The sequence below is a fragment of the Patagioenas fasciata genome, chromosome 1, assembly GCF_037038585.1.
Source record: "Patagioenas fasciata isolate bPatFas1 chromosome 1, bPatFas1.hap1, whole genome shotgun sequence".
In the NCBI taxonomy this organism is placed as follows: Eukaryota; Metazoa; Chordata; class Aves; order Columbiformes; family Columbidae; genus Patagioenas; species Patagioenas fasciata.
In genome coordinates, this window is record NC_092520.1 from 109,130,435 (window position 1) to 109,149,637 (window position 19,203).

The following is a 19,203-nucleotide window of genomic DNA, read 5'->3' on the forward strand; positions in this document are numbered from 1 at the left end:
TGGGCACACCGCTGGCTCATATTCAGCTGGCTGTCAAGCAACGTATCTTGCCTATTCTCCTACTCAAAACATTCAATTCTCTTGCATATTTCTATCTGAACAAGTATACCTAGTCTATGCTGACGATCGTCTTTTGAAGAAGAGCAGAGGCTTGCACATTGGAGCACCCATTTCCACATCAGCATCTGTGATACAAACAACGTCTCCACGTTTGTGAACATGCAGCTGTAAGACACTGGGGGCCTTGAAAAAGCACACTGGAAGATGACTCAACATGGAATTTGGCATGTTGGAAGATAAGATTCAGGTGACTTGGAATAAGTACAAAATCTTCATAAATTACAACCTTCAATTCAAAACTCTAAGAGTTAGTCCCCATCAACCTCTGTGCCTTCTCCATTTGGCTCTCAGAAGTGGCACTTAGCATCAGTTACGCTGAGGTGCTGCAATACACAAACCTGTCTCTCGGACTGCAGATTGAGGGCACCAACTTGTTTTGTGCAGGGCATCAGAAGGCCATCAGCGGGTGACAGCGTTTTGTTTACTACTGACCTACTCTTCGTTCAAGATGATAACCTGTAAGAAAAAAAAGCCCTATAGCCCCACTGCTTCATCTTGTTAGTCCCTGATGTGGCTCCCCCTGGGTAATGACAAAGTCACTGTGTTGGAAGGGCAATGCATATGCTATATCAGAAAAAAAACCGAAGAAATTTGAAGAGCAAACCCAAGCCAAACACACAGGTTACATTTTGTATTTAGTACAAAAGTGCTGGGGGTGATTTTCATGTAATCATAGAATCATTTTGTTTGGAGGAGACCCTCAAGATCATCGAGTCCAACCGTTAACCTAACACTGGCACTAAATTATGTGCCTAAGAACCTCATCTACGCATCTTTTAAATACCTCCAGGGATGGTGACTCAACCACTTCTCTGGGCAGCCTGTTCCAATGCCTGACAACACTTTTGACCTTCCCGCCTTTAGCAAACTGCATGGGGAAGCCAATATCTGAGGTTGGAAGCTGCTCCCAAGTGATAAACCAGACTGAAGAGTTTACGCAGAAAATTAACATGTAGGGCCCCTCTTCTTTTCCACTGGAGGCTGAGAAATCAAACACCCAAAAGTCATGAACAACAAGCCATGTGTGAAGAGTAGAGGTGGTGGCTCATATTTCACACCTTTTCCTACCCATCAGTCTTTTTCAGCGTGCTTGGCTAGATGCCCTGAACACTGCTTAACTGCAAGTTGAGGTTAGGAGCAACAGTTTTTTCCAATTATAGTTAGTAAATACTATGCTACTATTGCTACACATGTTCCTCAAAATTACTCACTGGCATTTGAGGGAAGACAGAAAGTCAATCACCTCAGAGGGACAAAAGGCAACTTTTTTTCCTTTCCCCTGGGGAAATATTCTTGCTGCTCCTGCAGCTCCACCAGTCCTTTCCTGCAAGGACTGAGTGACCTGGCCCTCTCTAAGGTCTCTAATGGCTCTTGAGGCCATGCCTGCCCTGGGAAGCTTCCTCCCCATTATGGTAAGGCAGCATATTTTTTGGAGCAGGCAACTAAAATCACACACATGATTCAAAAAGGTTACTCCTGTGCCACCCTGATGGTGGCCCAGGGTCAGCTGGGCCACTGAGGTGCAGTTAATGATACAACCAGTTTACTGTGTAGCTCCTCTGGTCCTCTAGGTAAAATTCTTGCTCAAACTCAGTGAATACACAAGTTCTCCATCACCAGCCCTCTCAGAAGTTCGTTTTAGCCCCAGCCTCCCAAGAGCTTTACTTGAAGCCCTGTTTCAGAGAACTGGCTGTGAACTGGGCTGGTGGGACACACAGCCCAGGAAGGGGCCCTGGGCCAGGAGAAGGGTCCTATTTCAACACTGTCCAGCAATATCCATCTCCAGACTCACTTCTGACAAGACACTCGTGTAAAACATCAGAGCAAACAGGGCTGTAAGGGTTCAGAGAACCACACGGAGAAGTCAGCTAGGAAGAAGTAGAATGGCGGGCTGACTTGCTGAGTCACTTGTTGAAACAATAATGAACATGGTCTATTTTGTTTCGTAAGGGGGAAGGATAGCTGCCTGAAAATGTAGATTCTTGCCCCCTGTCCTTCTATATTTTCTCAGAGGAATTGAATTTAATGAAGAAACCCGCTTAGGGATAGATTCTTGTCAGCCTTGCAAGTCCCCTCCACCCCACCTTGCACTGCCAAGGACGTGTCCCCGCATCAGTCCTCACTGGGGCTTCAGCTCCTACCCAGGTATGGCAGCCTCTCCACTCCAGGCTTTTTAGGCTTGAAATTAGCCCTTAATCTGCAATGCACAGACATGTTATGATATATGGATTGGATTGTATTACTTACTGGACTTTCTATGCCACTGAGATATACTGGATTACTTTTTAGAAGGAACCCATCCAGACAGCATTCGAAAACTGTCTTAGTGATATGGTATACCTAGACTGCAGGATCAATAACTTATGTCAAGATAAGTTATTTTCCAACTGTTATTATTATTTGAAGAACATGTTCTCAGCTTGCTCACTTTAGGCAGTAATATTTTTTCTGCAGAGTTGCACTGTTTTTTTCTACTGTATTTCAGGTCCTTGCTTACCTAAAATTGTCCACAAGCCTCAAATGGTAAATGCTAGCATGCAAATTTGACTGAGAGGTGAGCATTGTTAGCTGTATCTCTTTGCACATCCCTGCAGAAGATGCAAACCTGTTACCATGCCAGCTAGGGAGCCCCTACAGCTCCTGCCAACCTGCAAACCCCCACTTCAAACAGAGACATCATGGCCAATAGCAACTAGCACATAAAACACAGCATGAAAATGATTAAGCTAAAACAAACTTCAAAACATTTACTTCTTGTGAAGTGTCATAAGGTGTTAATAAAGATCATAACATAGACTATCCTTATTGTTATGGCTAGTATGGCTCTGTGAGCCAAAACCATATCCTATTGTTTGTGCTCACATTTATACTATTAAGCCACATATTTATGCAGAAAACCTAATTGACTTCTGATGGGATTTCTCAAAAGCCACAACTGCTGAAGAACTACAGGGTTTGTCAGATGCTGTATGGATGTGGACTACTCTGGCGAGAGTTGTTGGCCAGAACATAATAGCAGAAAGCAAATTCTTGCACATTTGTAATTCATCTGTCTTTGTGTGTGCATTGGACAGAGTACAAGGTAGTTGTCAACACGTTGGCTTTAGCACAGCAAATACATAGAGTGGCAAACGATTGCTCGCTTAATGTACATACAAAATTATTACCTTTGAAGTGTGGGCAGACATTTTATTATGACCACGTACTGAGTACTGTCCATGCGAAGAAAACCAGAAAGTGTGGTGAAATGGCTACGTTTAGCTGCATCCAGTCAAAACCAGAGCAGAAATGTCAGGCATCAACACCTGCTGGTAACTATCAGAAATACCAACGCAGAATGACACTGGCTGCAACAATGGACAGAAATTCTTCAAACTCTCAACTGTAAGCAGTGATTAAAATAAAATAAAAATAAACTGCAGGAAGTAAGTTGCAGAAAAAAACCACACACAAAAAAACAAACAACAAACTACAGGAAATGGAATCAAACCAGAAGAAATACTTTCAGGAAAAGAAAAAGGAAAGGAAACTAGGAGAGGGGGAAGAAGGGCATTGCCATTAAAATTATCATGCAGGAAGTGTAAGTAAAAAATGGGGCCGTTGAGCAGCAAACAGTGTTTGACCTTAATGTATTGTGTATCGAGTGGAATGGTGCATCAGGGGAGAAAGCACTCTGGGGATGCCTAGATTTGTTCACGAGGAGCAAAGTTGACAACGTTTCCAAGCATAAAGAAGCAGACAACGGGAAGTAATCACAAAAGTAACTTTCCCCAGGGGGGATTTGTTTGCCCTGGAGAATTTCTGTAACTAACAGATAGGCTACTTGCTGATTTTGAGTACAAATGAGCCTCTGAGAGCTCGGAATACTCCTCTAGCAGAGCCTGTCCCCACCTGTTCACCATGGAAGGACCATGAGAAGACAGACTGCGCTGAGCTGGCATGTCCCAGCACCATCAGGGACCCAGTGGGGAGATGCTGCCTTTACATGGGAGCAGGATTGCCTGTGTGGAAACCAATGTGTGTCTGCGAAGCTATGGATGGCTTCCCACATTTATTTGTTTAATATGTTTAATGGCAAACTAAAAAAACAAATTTGGGTCACAGCCAAGCAACGTGACTTTTAACTCGAAAGGTGAAGCATTGCCCAAGAAACTGAACAAATACATTCCTTTTTTTTATGAAGAAAGGGACAAAAATGCTCAGAAATGTGACACAATAAGCTGATGTCACATTTTGTTGTCTTTGCTCTGTCCTTTCTCAGTCATGGCTCTGTCTGACTTCTCTGGCCCCTGCGGATACACCAGAACATCAGGTCTGGGCCTAATTACCTCCCTCCCACTTCACCGCCTTCTCCTTCTTGCCTCTCTTCTTTCTGTGTGAGTTTTCCAAGCAGTGTCAAGTGAAAAAAAAAAGTGCTGGAAGAGGTGCCAGACTGCTCCGGAGGCTGAGATGCTTTATGTGCTCAGTAAGGAAAGGCAGACGACACCCACGGATATACCCCAGCCCTGATATGGGGGGAGCTGCCAATCAATCTTCACATCTTACGAACTCCCATAGCATCTGCCAGCACAGGGGGAAGGGAAGCCAACCCAGCCAACTCTTTTTATAATATGGATATTGTTCGTTAAGTTGGAGACATTCTATATACAAATACAGATCAGTTCACAGCCATCTGCTTATTTTTTTTTGCACTGTCTGAAGTATCGTAAGGGTGTTACAGAGAATATGAAAACAAGCTCTTAACTCTGCTGCTGAGCTTAAAATAAAAAAAAAAAAAAAGAGAAAAAACAGAAAAGAAGAAGAAAATGCAGAAATTGGTATGCGGTGAACAGCAAAAAACTGAGACAGCATTTTCAAATGGTGGTTGTCTGGGCTGATGTTGTTTGGATGTACAATTTGGTTTGGTAGGTGGATATACTGGCGCATCCCCGTTCCCACCCAGGGCAAATCACCTCCTGGCCTTCACAGCCATCTCTTGTCCTTCAGGGACCTTCTAACCTTTTCTATGTTCCTTCTGCTTTTGTGTTTTAAGAGCAGAAATCATCATTTACACCAAGCATTTACACTTAAAATAATAGGCCATGCATTTCATGCACTAGTCCAATAATACTTTACTGAGTGGTTTTCTTAGTGTCATATTCTTCCAGATAAAAGTAGGCTTGCTTATTCCATGCTAGGGCATGGTCTTTGGAGCATGATGAGCTTTGCAGATGAGCTGTGGTTGGTATTGCCTGGGCTTCAGTTTTGGACCCACAGGCCCCTACAAGCACAACCAACCTCCACCATTTATAAGCAGCTCCAAAGCATCAGATTGGGTGAGCAACGGGTGCTTTGTTATTCAGAATTAACCTGCCATGGTCAGTAAAGAAAAAAGAACCAGCCTGGCACCCTAGGTGATTCCCACCAGAGCCCAGACCCACATGACATGGGGAGATGCACGAATTCACTGATCATCTGCCAGATTCATTATCACGTGAGGTTTTTTAACTACTACATTTAAATCACAGATAATTCTGATAAATCAAGATTGTTTCCCTGACTTGTCAGTTTGATAATTTCATTTTCATTTTTGTTCACATTAGGAAGCATTGATTTCCTGCGGGATGCAGTACGTCTTTGCGTAGTGAGTGAGGGTGAGGTCACTGCTCGGCAATGTTTCTGTCATGCAGAATTATTGCTGAAGTTTGGCTATTGGCATACTTAACACGCTTTAATTTTATCCCAGAAATGGGATTCTATGCAACAATACAGAAGAAAAAAATATCTAAATGTGCAGCCGCTATGAAAATGGCAGTTAGGCAAATATTAATTTGGATGCTTTTCATTCTATCATTTTTCCCTTCTATTAGCATCCTGATTCTATTATCTTTGTGATATCTGTGCAATAGTAATATTTGACAAATACTGCAATGCTTCTTCACTTTACAAGGGACACAGCAGCCTCTCCACAATTAGTACAGCCCTCCCTATTTTCCACAAACTTTTACATGTACTTCTAGGCTGGAAAAGCTTCAGGAAAACTTTGGCTTGTCAGAAGAAAATATCTAAAGTTGAAAGACTCTCATTTTGATCCAGAAGACAATGTATTTTTGCAGATACTTCGACAGAACAGTGCAATAATTTTTAAGCCTATGAGAAATTCCAGTTCTATTGCTACTGAAGTTACAGCTACATCCCTGATAATTTAAGACTACGGGAAATATTTGCTAAAAGGATGGCTAGAAGACACTCATCTTTCTTCCCCTCTAATGCTATTTTATCTGTGGTTGCTCAGTGAGAGTAGGATGTTGCTCCAGAAGCACTGTAGCTAGAACAAAGCAATGATAACCAAAGTGACACACATCACTCACAGAAATAAGCCTCCGAGTAGTGTCATGGGCAGAAAACACTTCCTCCTCCCATTCATGAACCACTGAGACAGATATGTGCCGAAAGCTGAGTTTATTCAAGTAATCCCCAAGGTAATTTTTGTATTCAGAAATTCTTTCTTTGGGGGTTAAACTGAGATGAATTTTTTGCCTACCACAGAAAGCACAGCTTCGCAAAAGCACCACCACTGCCCAGTCTGTGACGACTAATTTATCCCATCAGGGAGGAAAACGTCTCTTCCCTCAACCAGCTCCACACTCAGCCCCACAAAGCAAAGCTACACCGAACCACAGCTCTGAATTTCTCACACCTGCCTTTTGGCTGCCATCATCCCCAGCTGCATCAATGGGGGCACAGATCACTAGGTAATTATCCCCTTTTGGCACAATGAAACCAGGGAGACTTGGGTCTAGCTTTCCATTGTGTACATATCTCAGCGGTACCTCACATTTCCAGACAGGTGCCTATGTAATGTAACACTGGTTTTATGATTACACTTGAAGACGACCAGAGTTTCATTCTGAATTTTGTACTAGAAATCTTCCATTGGGACTAGATGATCATGTTAGGTCTCTTCGAACTGAAAATATTCTAGTCTCGTCTAGTCTAGACTAATCTAGTCTATTATCCTAGTCTATTCTTATTCTATTCTAGCCTACCCTACCCTACTTTGTCCTATTCTTTTTACCAACATGATGCTGAATGGTCATGTTTCATACTGCTATTTTTTATATCAAAGCTACAATTTCATAATATCTCCCAGCCTGACAACTCACTGCATGCAGGAACTCTATGTATAAGTGTTGGGAGGTAGTACAAGGCAGAGGTACAAGGCAGTGTATTGCACACACAAGCTAATTAACTTGTGGAAATAATTTAGAGTCTAGCTAACTCCAGCTGTGTTATCTGGGGTCATTTTCTGCTCTCAAACTATGAATGTTCTTCAGGTTTTAACACAATAAAATGATTTTTGTCTTTCAACAATAAATTATACAGATAAAAAAGCTGCAACCACACTGACAGAACTCCATTTTAGCAGTTAGCCTACTCCTCACACCTCCACATTCATCAAAAAGACATGTTACACTGATAAATGGTAGTAATGGCTTTGACTGGCACAGTTTTGCTGGTCAAAGATCACACACTTTTCAGAGCTTTGTTCTGTTCCTTTGCACAAGCAGAAATGAATAGTGAAGAAAATGGGCTTCAGTGTGTTCATTCAGACTTGTCATGGGGAACACAACCTGATGGCATGAAAAAAATTTAAAAATGTGAGACACTGCCGCACTACAGTTTTCACCCCCAGCCTCACTGACTACAATTTCCCACCTTGATTTTTCCCCACTTGACCTACTGAGAAAATGCTTCTGCCCAGGAAGTAAGAATTTCCACTCAGTGAAGCTGAAACCCTTTTCCTGATGTCATAAGCTCTTTAGGGTTGTTTTGTGTACTAACTCCTCTGATAATGAATGGACAGTAATTCCTAATTTAAATAATGTTTGTTGCATCTCTTGGAGGCATCACTGAGTGCACAGTGCCTCTGTTTAAACAGTGGCTGCCAGAAGATGAAGGCAGGGCTCTGCCTGCCTCCAAAAAGTTTCTGATAATCCCAAGGAGCCTTCACCGTAATGATGGCACCAGAAAAAAACTGGGACCTTCCAAGGAAACAACCATTTCCTTCCTCCTTTTTTTCAGCTAAGAGGATATCACACGGCCACCCACTGCAGAAAACAAGACCACAAAGAACAAAGTAGCTACCATGTTCCCACCTGCAGCACAGCTACAGTGCTTCTGCATCTATTACTACATCTGCTGAGCTTGCAGTAAAGGTCTTCATTCCTTTGTTTCCAATCACCTTCCTTTCCAAACTTGCTTTCCTATGCAAAGTGCTTCAAGGAGCCACCAGGGAACACACTGCCCACTCCTCGGAGAGAGGCTGCAGCTGAGCCCTGGCTGCTGGGATGGTTGGAGAGCCACCCCCCGCACCGCGGGAGGGAGCAGCCTGGACACCCACCTCCAGCATCTCTGTCCTCCAGGGAGGCTCAGAGCCCACAACAAGGCCAGCCCAGTGGGGATGACTGGTTTGGACAATAAGCAAGGCTGACGGAAAGAATTAGGGCAGAGAAGATGACTTTGTGAAAAGTTATCACTAGGTGTAAGGTGTTATGAAGAGGCACCATAGAGCACACAGAAGAAAACCTGCATGAAATGGAAAACTTGTGCATGCAGTAAGCAGAAACCCAATGCAAGAGAGAATGAGGCTGGAGTAAAACAGACCAACACATCAGTCAATACTGAATAGGGTAATACCTCCACATTGGCTAAACACTTGTTGGTACATTTATGCAGTGATGTACTGTTTACAGGTTTGTTGATTTGTTAATTTTACCTCATATGAATAGAAAACTGGCACTGCCAAGCCAGGAAAGGACTGTAGTCAGTCTTAAATTGAGACAGAAACAACTCGACAGGAAAGATTTTATCAAACCTGAATCAGTTTCCTCTCAGGTATTTGCTGGACAACTCCAAAGTTGAAAGAGTGAAAAAATACCAAAGGGGGGTGTACGCTGCAAGCCATGGACACTCCTGGACTGCCCCAAAGAACCAAGACTGAGCCTTCAGTATATGCCAAAACTGGGGATCCCATGCAAAGCACATTTCCAGGATGAACACCCTTTTCCCCAGGCCCTGCAAGAGCCAGGCTGCAGACACTGAGCCAGTGACTGAGCCTCTTCCCTGATCAGTCTCAAAGTTCACAGCAGCTCACAAGATTTGGACTGGGGCACAACCCTGCAGTTCTAGAGTTGTCCAAGATCAGTACCATATGTCCATATAGATTACAGAGAAGAAAGAAAGCACATTACTGCTTTTGCAGGTTGAATTTGAGGAAACTAGGAGACTACCATTTAAACGGTGCACACCTCCTGTTGAAAAGACATTCCAGTCTCTTACGGAAGGGGCTAACTTGTTTGTCTCCTATTACAGCTGCAGTGTCTCCAATGGAATCTGCCTTCCCAGAATGCTTATTAACCCCCGGCTCCTGAATCGTATCTGCTCCACCTGCCATTCAAACTGCACGGCCATAAGTCAAGTTTCTTTCTTACATGTCATGAAAGAACATCTTGAGAATAAAATTTAGTCACCAAAAACCTGGAAAGAATTCAGACCAGTAAGGAAGTAAAACCATTCTTTTTGATGAAGTTGACGTCCCACCAGAACTTTTTTTTTTAAAAAAATTGTTATATGACACACTCACTATTGCACAGTTAATTGGAAAAAAAAAAAAGTAAAGGCACAGAATTGTTCCAATCTGTAATAAAAATAAAACTGTGTGTTTACAATTAAGTCCCTAAACCACTGCTGAATAGAGCATAGGAGTTATTACTGACAGGCTGGCTCAACATTTGGGTTTAAGATATTGAACTGAAAAAAGGTTTTGGTAGGGTAGAGGAAGTCTGGGACAGACTAAGTGCAAGGGAAAATAGATCTTTCCCTTTCTGGCTCTCTTACCATTTACCTACTTGAGGCAAAATGGTGCAGAGCTCTAGCAAGCTGACAACCAAACCATGCACTGGACTCGCTGCGGGTCAGTCACACAGCAGAGACCCGGGGAGATGGGTGGGTTTTCAGCTGGATCGGGACTGGGCTGAGGGCTCTGGCAGTGTGCCAGCAGCACTGGAGACAAACCCCTCCGAGGTCTGCAAGTGACACCACAGCACAAGCAGTAAATAATACCTTGTCGGCAGGTCACATTATTGGATAGCAATAACTTTCCATAATAACTAATTAGTGTCACATACAGACCAGACACTTATAAGAGAGAAAGTGCTATAGCTCTTCTTTTTTCATTGGATTGCAGCGGTGAGGTCAAGCATTCCTCATCTGCTGGGCTGGCACAGCAAAGTACCCACACGTGAGCCAGGACCTTCCCTTTGGCAAGCATCTGTTGGATTGTGCGGTTTGTCACCTCTCAAAGATCTACAGTGCTGTTACTTCTGTGGCCATCCTGCCTGGACAGTAAGCTCTGTTCTGTTTGGTTGAGGGTGACAAAGCACTGGCCCAGGTTGCCCAGAGAGGTGGTAGATGCCCCATCCCTGGAGACATTCCAGGCCAGGCTGGATGGGGTTCTGAGCAACCTGATCTAGTTAAAGATGTCCCTGCTCATTGCAGGGGGTTGGACTAGAAGATCTTTGAAGGTCCTTTCCAACCCAAACTATTCTATGATTCTATGATCCCTGAGACCTTCTCCAGTTCCCACTCCCCAGTGGAGACTCAGCTTTACAAAAGGAGGCTCCCAGCAGCACTCACCTTGGGCAGAGCTCACGCCACCCAGGAACAGGCTCAATCCTCCTGCAACGGCTCCTTGGCATCCCCTAGACCTAGGGAAACCTCACAGAAGGTTTATTTTGGTGGGCTGAATAATGTGGGCATGGTCAGCATGCTATTCCCCCACTTTTCTTGTGTATCAAATAGGGGGACATATCTGCGTCGCTCCATGTTGAGCATGTCGCCTTTACATTCATAAAAGGCAGCCTGTATCTTTAATCACTCTGCCAGAATAATAGCAAAGAAACAACCACTTGATTGCCTGTGTTATCAGACACTATTGGAAAAGTCTAGATAAGGATGCTGAACAACCTTGGCTTATTAGTATTCCACATGCAAACGCTTCCCCATAACCCAGAGTCATCTGTATCCCAGCAACCCTTAAAATTTCATTCTCACTGAATTGCCAGATCTTTATCAAAATATAATTACAGTCTTAATTTGGAAGATAAATTTTGATTGCCTATGCTGTGCCAAAAAAAAAAAAAAAAAAAAAGTCAGGTACATGAGAGCTGAGGTACCACTGTGAAACGTGAATCTATGTATTCTGCCATTGATGTGTCACTCTTATCAAAAGTTGGTCTCTGATAGCTAGCAGTGAGGTTACATAGGAGTAAACAGGCAGGGACACAAAAAAACAGTCTCCTGATGCCATCAAATGAAATCTGTGCTAAAAACAGGGAGGAATTTGAAATCTGCAGCTGCACATAAAGATTATCACTATTATGAAGATTACATACTATTATAATTAGGAGATGAATGATGTGCAGCACTGCTGTGCAAACCTGGAAGAAAACACCAGTCCTTCCTGAAACTAGAGAAGATTGTGCAGGACTCGCCTTTTCTCCCACTGATTTCCTCCCCCTTCAAACACTGGCAGAAAACAGCACTGTGTTTTATAGTTATATCCAGAGGGCTCTCAAAATGCAAGGGTCACAAAATGGCTTCAGATTTCAGCAAATTGTTCTAGTGTTCATCTTAAACCTAAGTGACAGCTTTTTCAGGCACCCTTAAGAACAGCCTTTGTGGTTGATTCATTCCAGTAAGAACTTCTAGCATTAAGAGCCTGCCTGTTAGGAGGCTGAATGAAAGGGGCACCATTTTCCAACCATGACAGTAGAGTCCTATGTATATAGGTTGCTACCACCCAAACACCTTGTGTCTGCACACCTCATGGGGCACAAAACAGCTGTTCCTTCATTTACATGCCTATGTGAGCCAACATCTTTCATTCCTTGAAATGACTGAAGATACTAGGATTCATGCATGTGTCACAACAGACCAGAATCATCCATCTTTACTATGTGCTGTTATAGGGATATATTATATTTGATCCCACTCTGTCAAGGTTTAAAGCAAGGCAGATGCTCACTGTTAATCCCTCCCACCATAAAAGGTGATAGAAAGATAAGGAAGAGAGTCTTTAAGTTAGAAAGAGTCTTGCAAGTTGGAAGAGTTCAAAAGGCTTTACTAATGCTACTAATAAATAGAGAATATATACAAAATATACAAAACCAATCTTGAAATGCCCGATATGGAGTTGCTGTCACTTCAGCAGTGGCAGAGCTGGGAGCTGGTGTGGCTCCAGCAGCTGCAGGGCAGGCACCCAGAAGTCATGGGCGGGACTTCACAGCAAATCAGAAACTGGTTGCAGGGATGCAGGGCCTGAGGCCTGTAGATCACAGGTAGACAGACAGGGTCCTCTCTAGATGCCAGCCATGGTCGAAGACAGACGAGACCATCGTGATCACCATCTTATATAGGGGGTATGATGATTATGGAATGGAATACTAGGTCAGTTTTAGTCACCTCTTTTGTCCGTCCTCCCTTGCAAACACGACCCCCTCAATTATGGGATGTTGTCATAATTCTTAGCTGTCACAGCAATAAAGCTAAACATGAGCTTCTTCACCATTCCATTGGTCACTTTTATCAGTTTTGAGCACAGTGTCCAAAAAACATGCAGGCGAAAAATTCAGAAAAGTGCAGTTACTTAGAAGGCACTTAGAAGAACTTAGCTGAAAGGAAAATTCACTAAAAGAGAACTGGTCTTGTTTTTAACAAAACCAGGACACAACTGCAGCAGGTGCAGAATCAACATCTACATACAGTCATATGAGGATGCCCTTGGAAATCCCATCACTTCTATTGAGCATTATTACCAAAGACATACTCCTGGGTGGGGAGGTACTCTTCTACCTTCCAAGAACTGACATGTTTACAAAGATTTTTCCAAACTTAAATATGTAACCTAAATAAACTATCCCAGAGGAATATAACCAGCAGAGCCCAAAAGAGAGGTGACAGCCCAGCGGGCAAGCCAGGGAGGTTACCTATTTTCTAACTTATCAGACTACAGCGGTCCAAACCCACTTCAGTTTTAGCCTGTTGAAATGCCAAGGGGAAAAGATAATTACTTGGATGACAATGCCATAAATGCAATTAGACACTTGACCTTAGTGTTTCTTGGTCACGTGCACAGAGTTGAACTCATTGCTAAATTTGGGACTGGGAAGTTCTTCTTTTCCTCCTCCCCCACACACATTCACACTGAGTTATTTGCATTTTCTCTGCAACATTGATAAGGATCCTTTCCTAGGACAGATGTGATCCCATCCCTTGAAACTGATTTTCTCACCTCCTCTTGGAGCTTTGGGTACCCAGCCTCAGTCCTCTGTTAACTACTTCTGTAACTTTCATTACCATTGCATGCACCATAAAGTACCTCTCTGACACCCCTGTTAGCTTGAATTCACTCCCATAGAGCTTATGTTGTCCTCCCCTGAGAAGATCAAGCAAGGTGAGAACAACTGGAACAGTAAGTACATTCTACCACATAAACATACTAAAGGATTACACTAGATTGAAAGTCATACTGTGTCAGGGTTACAGTATGAAAAATGTGCTTCCTCCTGGGCAGCAGTCAACTACATCACTCAAGTGAAGGCTGTTTCCTTCACGCTCCACTGCCTCAACCTTCTCCAAGAGACCACTCCAAACCACATGCAGTTTTGACCAGAGTCCAGTGTAAGCAAATAGAGTTGCCAACTAATGATAAGACCCAAAGCTCACTGAAGTCCAGAGAGATACTGCAATCTTTGCAGTCATTTCTGTGCACTGGTTCTCATTTCCTAAAAATCATGTCCATCATTGACATATCTGTAATGCTTTTGCTGACAATAGCAGTAGAAAATTTTACAGCTGAATGGGCTCAGAGACAAACACTCTTGTCCCCTTGGTGGTAGGACCTCAATGGCACTAAGTCATACTGCAGCAGAAATGGAGATCAGGAAGAGAGAACTGTCTTGTCCATGACTTTTCCAACCCTGAAACACAGCTAAAATGCTAAAAACAGCAAATGAGGCACCCGTCCCAAGACACACAAGATGTTTCCTGTGGTGAATTTTGACTGATGTGTGACTGAATCCGTCCTAAAGACACCAAAATGCAAAGCTAAGTGTCATCCTACTGCTCTGAAGTGGACCGTGCATTCCTAGTCCACCCCAACTTTATTCTTACTTGTTCTTTAAAAACTAAAAGAAGGACATCCCATAAGCTCTGTGGGATGCATGTCCCAGTGCGTTATTTCTCTTTGCACTTGGAAAGGTCTTCTTAACCTTCCCTGCTGCAAAGTCATCTGATTCCTAAGGGGGAAGATTGCAGAAGTGGGCACACTGACTGCAGTCACATGCAGCTTCCCTCTTCTTTGGGTAGCGGTCTCCATCGCTGGTGCCATGAATTTGCAATTTCTCACCTCAGATGAACTGAGACAAACAAACCAGAACTAGTGCCTTGGAGTACCCCAGGCAGGGGGCAGGGGGAATATCTGAGCCCCCAAAGGAGGAGGATGAATCAGATGCTTGCTCCAGATGCACAGTTCTTTGGTTTCCATTTTAAAATGCATTAATTTCCTGCTGGTGAAGGGTGCCATGCTAAAATCAGAGGAAAATGAAGTTGCCTATCCACAGCAGCAGATTCAGCCTAGCACTAGAGAGATGGGAAGCTTCCATATGCCATGGTGACTAGTTCAGTACAGCCTATTATCCATTCCTTCTCCCTGCCAGGCATGCCGCCCCCACAGAAGCACTATCAGTGGAAGCAAGCATACATCTGGAGGAAAACCACACTGAGAGGAACATGGCATTTTTAAAGCCTGGCTTTTGGTTCTGAGTTACATATTACAATACTAAGGCTAATGTTGGGAGGACTGGCAGAAGAAAGAGGTTACCAGATTTACTCTCCCTCTGCACCATTGTGTGTTGCAGGTGGAGGAGTTCAAAACGGCCCCTATGACAGCTGCCAACATCTTCATGATAGCTGACAAAATAAAGGCTTATTCCTCCCAGATACTCTTCTCTGAGAGCTTTCTCAAGGGTAACAACAGATTCCCCAAGCTTTTATCATGAGCAGGAACTTCCTGAAGGAACATTTCATATTTAGAAAGTATCACGATGTTCCCATTTCTATTCTGCCTCCTCATTCTTGAGCCCAAATCTCTGTTCTTTGAGCTCATAGTTGCCATGATAGGCTACAGCAAAGGGTATGTGGCTATCACATACACATCCCAAGTTCCTGGTAAGCAAAACTGAGGTCTGGCTTCCTTAGCTATCTCGGATGTTCTCCTGGGTGAGAAGCAAAGAAAGTCTCACCATTGGCAAACAGGCGTCCAGAGAGGAATGTTATAAGACCTCCACAGCCAACTGGACTCGCAGTGTTAGAGCCTCTGCCCTCGGACTGAGCATCACAACAAGCACAAACCCAGACTGTGCCAGTGACACCAGTAGCTTGGAAATACAAACAGGAGATGCTCTTCCCTGCCCGCCGTTTTGACTAAGCCACTTTACCCTTGATGGACCTCTCTTGACAAACTTATTTATCTAAAAATGGCTTGAGTGCTGCTGCTGCTGATTCTAGGAACCGGTGAGCAGCAGAACCCTCTGTGCTGCCGGCTGTCCATGGCGCAGCCTGGCAGCTCCTTAATTTCTGTGAAAGGCAGCAACAGGGCAAGTGCAGTGGAGGGAGCAGCACGCAAGAGGCTGATGCATGCCATGAAGAAATATCCATGCATATACCGCCTCAAACAGCCAGAACCACTCACGGTGACATTTTCCATTCAGTTCCACTAGAATTAAAATGCTCATAATAAAAGCCTGGCAATCAAAAGCAAAGACATTGTCACCAAAGCAAGATTCATTTCTACCTATATAGTTGACCAGAAGTCTTTCTGCCTCTTACAAGCAACATTAAATGCCATCCATTAGAGCAACAAATGCCAGCTGAGTCCCTTTCTTTTCACCTGTGATTTTAAAAGTACATTTCCCATGCAGAAAGCTGTGTGCTTGGCAACCTCTGCAGCTCCCTTTCTGACGAGTAGCAGAAGCACTGCATGCTAAACTCTCTCCTGTAATGACATGGATTCCCACACCAGAGACAAATTCTCAAACTACCCAGGCAAAACTTCAAATAACCTGCAAGGTATTTAACAAACCAGAGGCAACAGCTGAAGTCAAACCCTCAAAGCATACAGAGAAAGAGGAAAAAAAAAAAAAAAAAAAAATGCCCTCTGCTTGACCCAAAATAAAAATCTATTGGAACAGTTCTGCATAGGAAAGAAAATAAATTACCATCGTGGAGACCCTCAGTCATTTAGAGTCTCCAGTCAAGGCTGAGAGCCATTCTGAGACTGCAGGTTTTTCCTCTAACTTCACTCCCCGGCTCTGAGAGGAACTAGTTAAAGATGACATCACTGCTCATACTACCCTCCTCCCCCTCCCCATTCATTTGCTAAAAAAGCTGAGGCTGCTTCTCTCCCCCTGCATTGGCTCCAGATTTGGTCCTCGATCCTCACCAAATTCCCAGTCTGCAGCTGACCGCGCAGGTTGGTGTCAGTGTAGGACAGAGGATGCACCATCTCTACGTGCTCCTACAGCATTCCCGCTGGCACCCACTTGAGAAATAAAACAGCCTTTCCCTTTAGAAATCAGAAGAGGTCTAACCTCGAGATGTATAGTGCATTACACAGCCAGCTCCGTTTACAGAAGGCAGTCTTCCTCTTTGAAGCAGGAGGGGGAGAAAGACCCTCCTAGGGGTTCTGCCTTCTGCCTTGTCTTCCTTAAAGCAGAGGACCCTCTCTGTGGTTTGCTGCATCCTCCTTGCGTTAGGACTGCAATCTATCTTTCTTTTTTTTTTTTTTTTAATTTCCCTCCCCCTGAGCGTGACATCATCAGACACCAACTCTACTTCTGTAATAAAAAAGAATCCCAAGCAGAGCTACCTGGGACGAGGTCATCTGCAGGACCCAGGCGATGGTGGCTCCCAAGCAATTGTCGCTTCTTACAAAATCCTCTTCTCTTACACACTGTTATCTGGATTTAATAACCCTGCACTTGCTGCAGACCAGGACACCCAGCCGCTGGGCTGAGATCAGTCTCATTTCTATCCCTGCTGGCTCCACCGGCATCAACAGGGAGCAGGTACCTCTGGAGCGCTCCCCTGGTACCCAGGATTCACCTCACAACTCCATTTATTTCCCTCCTCTAACCTCTGGGAAGGATGCTGCAGCAAAATCCCTTGGCCGGCACTCCCAGCTGCTACACAGCAGCCGGCTGTGAGCATCCAGCGCACATGCTGCCAGAGACCCTGTGCTCTCTGCCTAAAGCATCACTGAAGGGGGCCTTCCCAAAACACTGTCACAACTGACTGACAGCTGCAGGAGCCACCTGAGGGGCTGAGCTGAGGGGGCCTGTTTGTTGCTAAGGGCACCTGCTGCCTTATTTTCCCTACCTGCCTTTTCTCTCCCAGGGTAGTGTGGGGGCTGGTGCTGGGGCTGCCCATCCCTGAGGTGTCCGTCAGGCACTGGGGTGGCTGGGTGGGCCTGCTGCCACCAAGGTGAGGGAGGGATGGATGGGTGGACGGTGGCTCTCAGGCTGTGCAGCCCCCGCATGCTCCCGTACTCATGGCAGCAGCCAGCAGCAGTGGTGGCAGCCACAGTGCTAGCAGAAGAAAAGAGTCTGTGTGTACATGCATATGTATAACATATGCCTTCCAATACCTACTATATATACACAGAGCTGCATGCAGATATAAACACAGACGTGCATTCTGGATCTCTTACCTCTACCAGCAGTGCCGCAGGCGTATCAAATATTGCACAAGCAACATGACCGATGGGGTAAGGCTGCGTTTGCAAATGTGCTCAGAGTTGTTTGTGAATTACCTGCCTATACAGCCTGCACACAAATATAACCCTCTTCGTTAGGTTGATTGCAGGTGAGTATTTGAGATATGGCTGTAAAACCTTCCCAAAACTCATGCAAACTCCTCTAAAAGGTATAGTGGAATGTCACAGATGCATCATGTGATGGTACTTCTTTACACTCTAGAAATGTCTTACATAGCGAGACACTGCTAAAGTCTTTCAGCAATGAAACCCCAGCAGCTCTCTGAATTAGGAACATGCCAGTGCACCAGGTCCCAGAGAAAATCCCTGCTGAAGACAGGGAGCCAGCGGGAAGCTGAAGGAAGTCAGTAAAAATCCTGCCTCAGGGTTTATTCATAACTCCCTCCTGCTTCTCTCCTTCTGCAGAGCTGTGTTTTGCGTGTGGGCTGGTAACACTTTCATATCAAACACCAGAGCCCTTCTGAATGAGCCAGGGTTGAAAACCTGACATCTCCTCTCAGCTGGGACACAGGAATGTTACGCATTCTGCAAAGAGCAGGTGGTGTTACTCCGAGGTAGGATTTCTGCTACAGGGAGTTCCCTTCTCCATCTTTCAGCAAGGCGTGCAGTAGGCACAGGCTTCCGGCACAGGCTGGAAAGAGCCTGAGACTGAGGAGTTATGACTGTGGTGGACGGGAATGTGGGACCATCTTTGAAGCTCCTCTGATGTGAACCTTCAGATAAATACAGAATAGCATGTCCTCTGCCACCACTCATTAATCAAACCTCAGTTTTCTCACTGCTCTGATAGGGATATCACAGTCATTAGCAAAGGGGGATCCTACGTACATGCAGCAGCATCAATAACATCTCTGGAGTAACATTGATTATACATCATATACTAGATCAAAAGAGAAAAAAGCAGAAAGTGTGCCAGTTCACCAGTTAAATCTCCATATTTCCCTTCTAAATGAAAGAGGCGTTTAACCCAGTTTCTTAAGAAAAAAAGGCAAACCCACTGTCTGTCCCCTGCATCCCATCCCTGTAATTTTTGAGTTACCTGCCCACATTTGCCATAATAATTTGATTATGTTCTACATAAATAAGTTCCTGCATGTTTTAGGTGGAAAAAAAAATTAAAACCCCACAAATCAGTGCCACTCTCATTGAGGACAGCCAGGTAAAATTCAGCTATTACACTTTCCAATGGGAACCTACTGGCTGGCTAG

At 44.3% G+C, this 19,203-nt stretch overlaps 1 protein-coding gene across 4 annotated transcripts in view; it reads right to left on the minus strand.

The window, feature by feature from the left end:
- Nucleotides 1-19,203, minus strand: part of NHS (NHS actin remodeling regulator) — a 262,192-nt gene that overhangs the window by 36,215 nt on the left and 206,774 nt on the right. The window contains exon 1 of one of the 4 annotated variants that reach the window (XM_071812659.1): nt 16,440-16,476. The exons of the other annotated variants lie outside the window; for them this stretch is intronic. Within the exon in view, the coding sequence (XP_071668760.1) occupies nt 16,440-16,461 (22 nt within the window). The 5' untranslated portion in view covers nt 16,462-16,476. Of the gene's footprint in view, nt 1-16,439; nt 16,477-19,203 lie in introns of those variants that run through there. 4 annotated transcript variants of the gene reach the window in all.